The sequence below is a fragment of the Heptranchias perlo genome, unplaced genomic scaffold (assembly GCF_035084215.1).
Source record: "Heptranchias perlo isolate sHepPer1 unplaced genomic scaffold, sHepPer1.hap1 HAP1_SCAFFOLD_43, whole genome shotgun sequence".
Taxonomy (NCBI): domain Eukaryota; kingdom Metazoa; phylum Chordata; class Chondrichthyes; order Hexanchiformes; family Hexanchidae; genus Heptranchias; species Heptranchias perlo.
Genome location: NW_027139442.1, coordinates 8,417,316 through 8,419,625, shown reverse-complemented (window position 1 = coordinate 8,419,625; position 2,310 = coordinate 8,417,316). Strand labels below are relative to the sequence as shown.

The following is a 2,310-nucleotide window of genomic DNA, read 5'->3' as shown; positions in this document are numbered from 1 at the left end:
TTACTGTAGAATGTTTGATACTAACTGTTTTTCTCTAAATCTTGTGCTTTTCTAATTTCTCTTGAAATCTAGTAGATTCTCATCATCACTGCCGGTTATATTCTGTGTGTTGCTTTTTTATTTAGTCCCAATAACCAAAAACGTGTCACTGATCCTCTCGTTCTCGTTCATATTCCGACCCTTCCCGGCTACTGCCCATTAAGAGCCGTTTTAAGGGGGTGGATTAGACTTCAGTCATTTTTTTCTCATTTTCACGTTTGTTTGTTCATTATTCGGGAATATCACTTTCAGAACCGCAATCCTTTGTAAAGCAACAGCCTTGAAAGAGACTTCACACCGAGTACAGAATAGTCTAAAGGATCTGTTACTGTTCGACTCCTTGCACCAGGAGTCCCGGCTCCGGTTTCGATCGCGATGCAGCTCCTGCGAACAGGGATCAATCCACAATCTGTCGTTTGTTCCTTTCACAAAGATTGAGCTGGAATCTGTCTCGTTACAAAATGGGTCTTTATTCCCGCCAGATTGAACATGAACGGTTAATGAAGCCGGATTTTAACCGGAATGTATAAGGTTCTGGAAGTTGTGACGGGAAATGTGGAACAACAGTGTAAAAGGAGAGAGATATTAAAATTTTTGTCTTTCGCGACATTATTTACTAAATCCGATTCTTGTGTTACAGAAATATTGGCGGGCTTTTCAAATTTCAAAAAAACGGTTCAGTTCGGTATTTTCCGTCCTTTTCTCATTCGGCTATTGATTGGTGAATAAAACAGCTCTCTGATTGGGCTGTTCGTTGAACCAATGAGATTGAGAACAGATGGACCAATCACAAGTGCCCCCACTGCAATCCTCCAGAAGGTATAAGAAGGGCGAGTGCGGGAGGATTTCTTCATTCTTTGTGAAAGTGTTTGTGAGATTGTGGAAATGTCTGGAAGAGGAAAAACCGGCGGTAAAGCTCGGGCCAAGGCCAAGTCTCGCTCATCCCGGGCCGGACTGCAGTTCCCTGTGGGCCGTGTTCACAGGCTCCTGCGAAAGGGGAACTACGCTGAACGTGTGGGTGCCGGAGCCCCGGTCTATCTGGCTGCTGTGCTCGAGTATCTGACGGCTGAAATCCTCGAGCTGGCCGGCAACGCGGCCCGCGACAATAAGAAGACCCGCATCATCCCCAGACACCTGCAGCTGGCCATCCGCAACGACGAGGAGCTCAACAAGCTGCTGGGACGGGTGACCATCGCTCAGGGCGGGGTGCTGCCTAATATCCAGGCCGTGCTGCTGCCGAAGAAAACCAGCAGTGTGAGCACCAAGAGCAAGTAAAGCGGTCAAGATTTAACCTGATAACCCAAAGGCTCTTTTCAGAGCCACCCACGGTATCTATGAAAGGGCTGGTCACTGTCTGTGGGCTCAGGAATTAACTTCAAAAGGACTTGATTCCGATTCGAGAAACTAACAATAACTTGTTATGCACAAATCATCCATATCGGTCTGTTGCAGTAATCGCTTCCGGACCGCAGATGTCGCCAACCTCCAATCGATTATAATTTGCAGTTTGTCTGGTAAATGAGACAAAATACCAGAACCGTTAGAATTGCCAACTGGGCGGGTGGGATACAGAAATACCAGGGACGCTTAATATTATTTACCGTCCCATCCTCGGACAACACTGGCTCAGTCTGTGTTATTTTACCCAGATTTGTACAACGGATGCTGACTGATGTGCTGTTATTGTATCAGCGATTACTGAATTAAGAATTGTAAACAATTTTACAACACCAAGTTATAGTCCAGCAATTTTATTTTAAATTCACAAGCTTTACCTGACGAAGGAGGAAGCCTCCGAAAGCTTGTGAATTTAAAATAAAATTGCTGGACTATAACTTGGTGTTGTAAAATTGTTTACAATTGTCAACCCCAGTCCATCACCGGCATCTCCACATCATGAATTAAGAATGTGAGTGAAATTTGCGTTTGGATGTGAGTGAGGTATTTATTCTGTCCCTGTCCGTCTGATATCTGCTCCCTCCCCTTTATACGTTTCCCATTTAAGCAAATTTCTCACGACCCTGCCATTTCAACCCAGTAGATCACAGCTCTTTCCATCGCCGATTTGGTGGCTCTGAAAAGAGCCTTTGTTGCACTTGGTGCTGAAGTCGGGTCGGGTTTAGGCGCGCTCCCCGCGGATGCGGCGGGCCAGCTGGATGTCTTTGGGCATGATGGTGACTCGCTTGGCGTGGATGGCGCACAGGTTGGTGTCCTCAAACAGCCCGACCAGGTAAGCCTCGCTGGCCTCCTGCAGGGCCATGACGGCCGAGC

At 46.6% G+C, this 2,310-nt stretch overlaps 1 protein-coding gene across 1 annotated transcript; it reads left to right on the top strand.

The window, feature by feature from the left end:
• The first annotated feature begins 916 nt into the window (after positions 1-916).
• Positions 917-1,314, top strand: LOC137312375 (histone H2A.J). Its single transcript, XM_067978949.1, has one exon. The coding sequence runs from the start codon at positions 925-927 to the stop codon at positions 1,312-1,314; it is 390 nt and encodes a 129-aa protein (XP_067835050.1). The 5' UTR covers positions 917-924.
• The last annotated feature ends 996 nt before the right edge of the window (positions 1,315-2,310 follow it).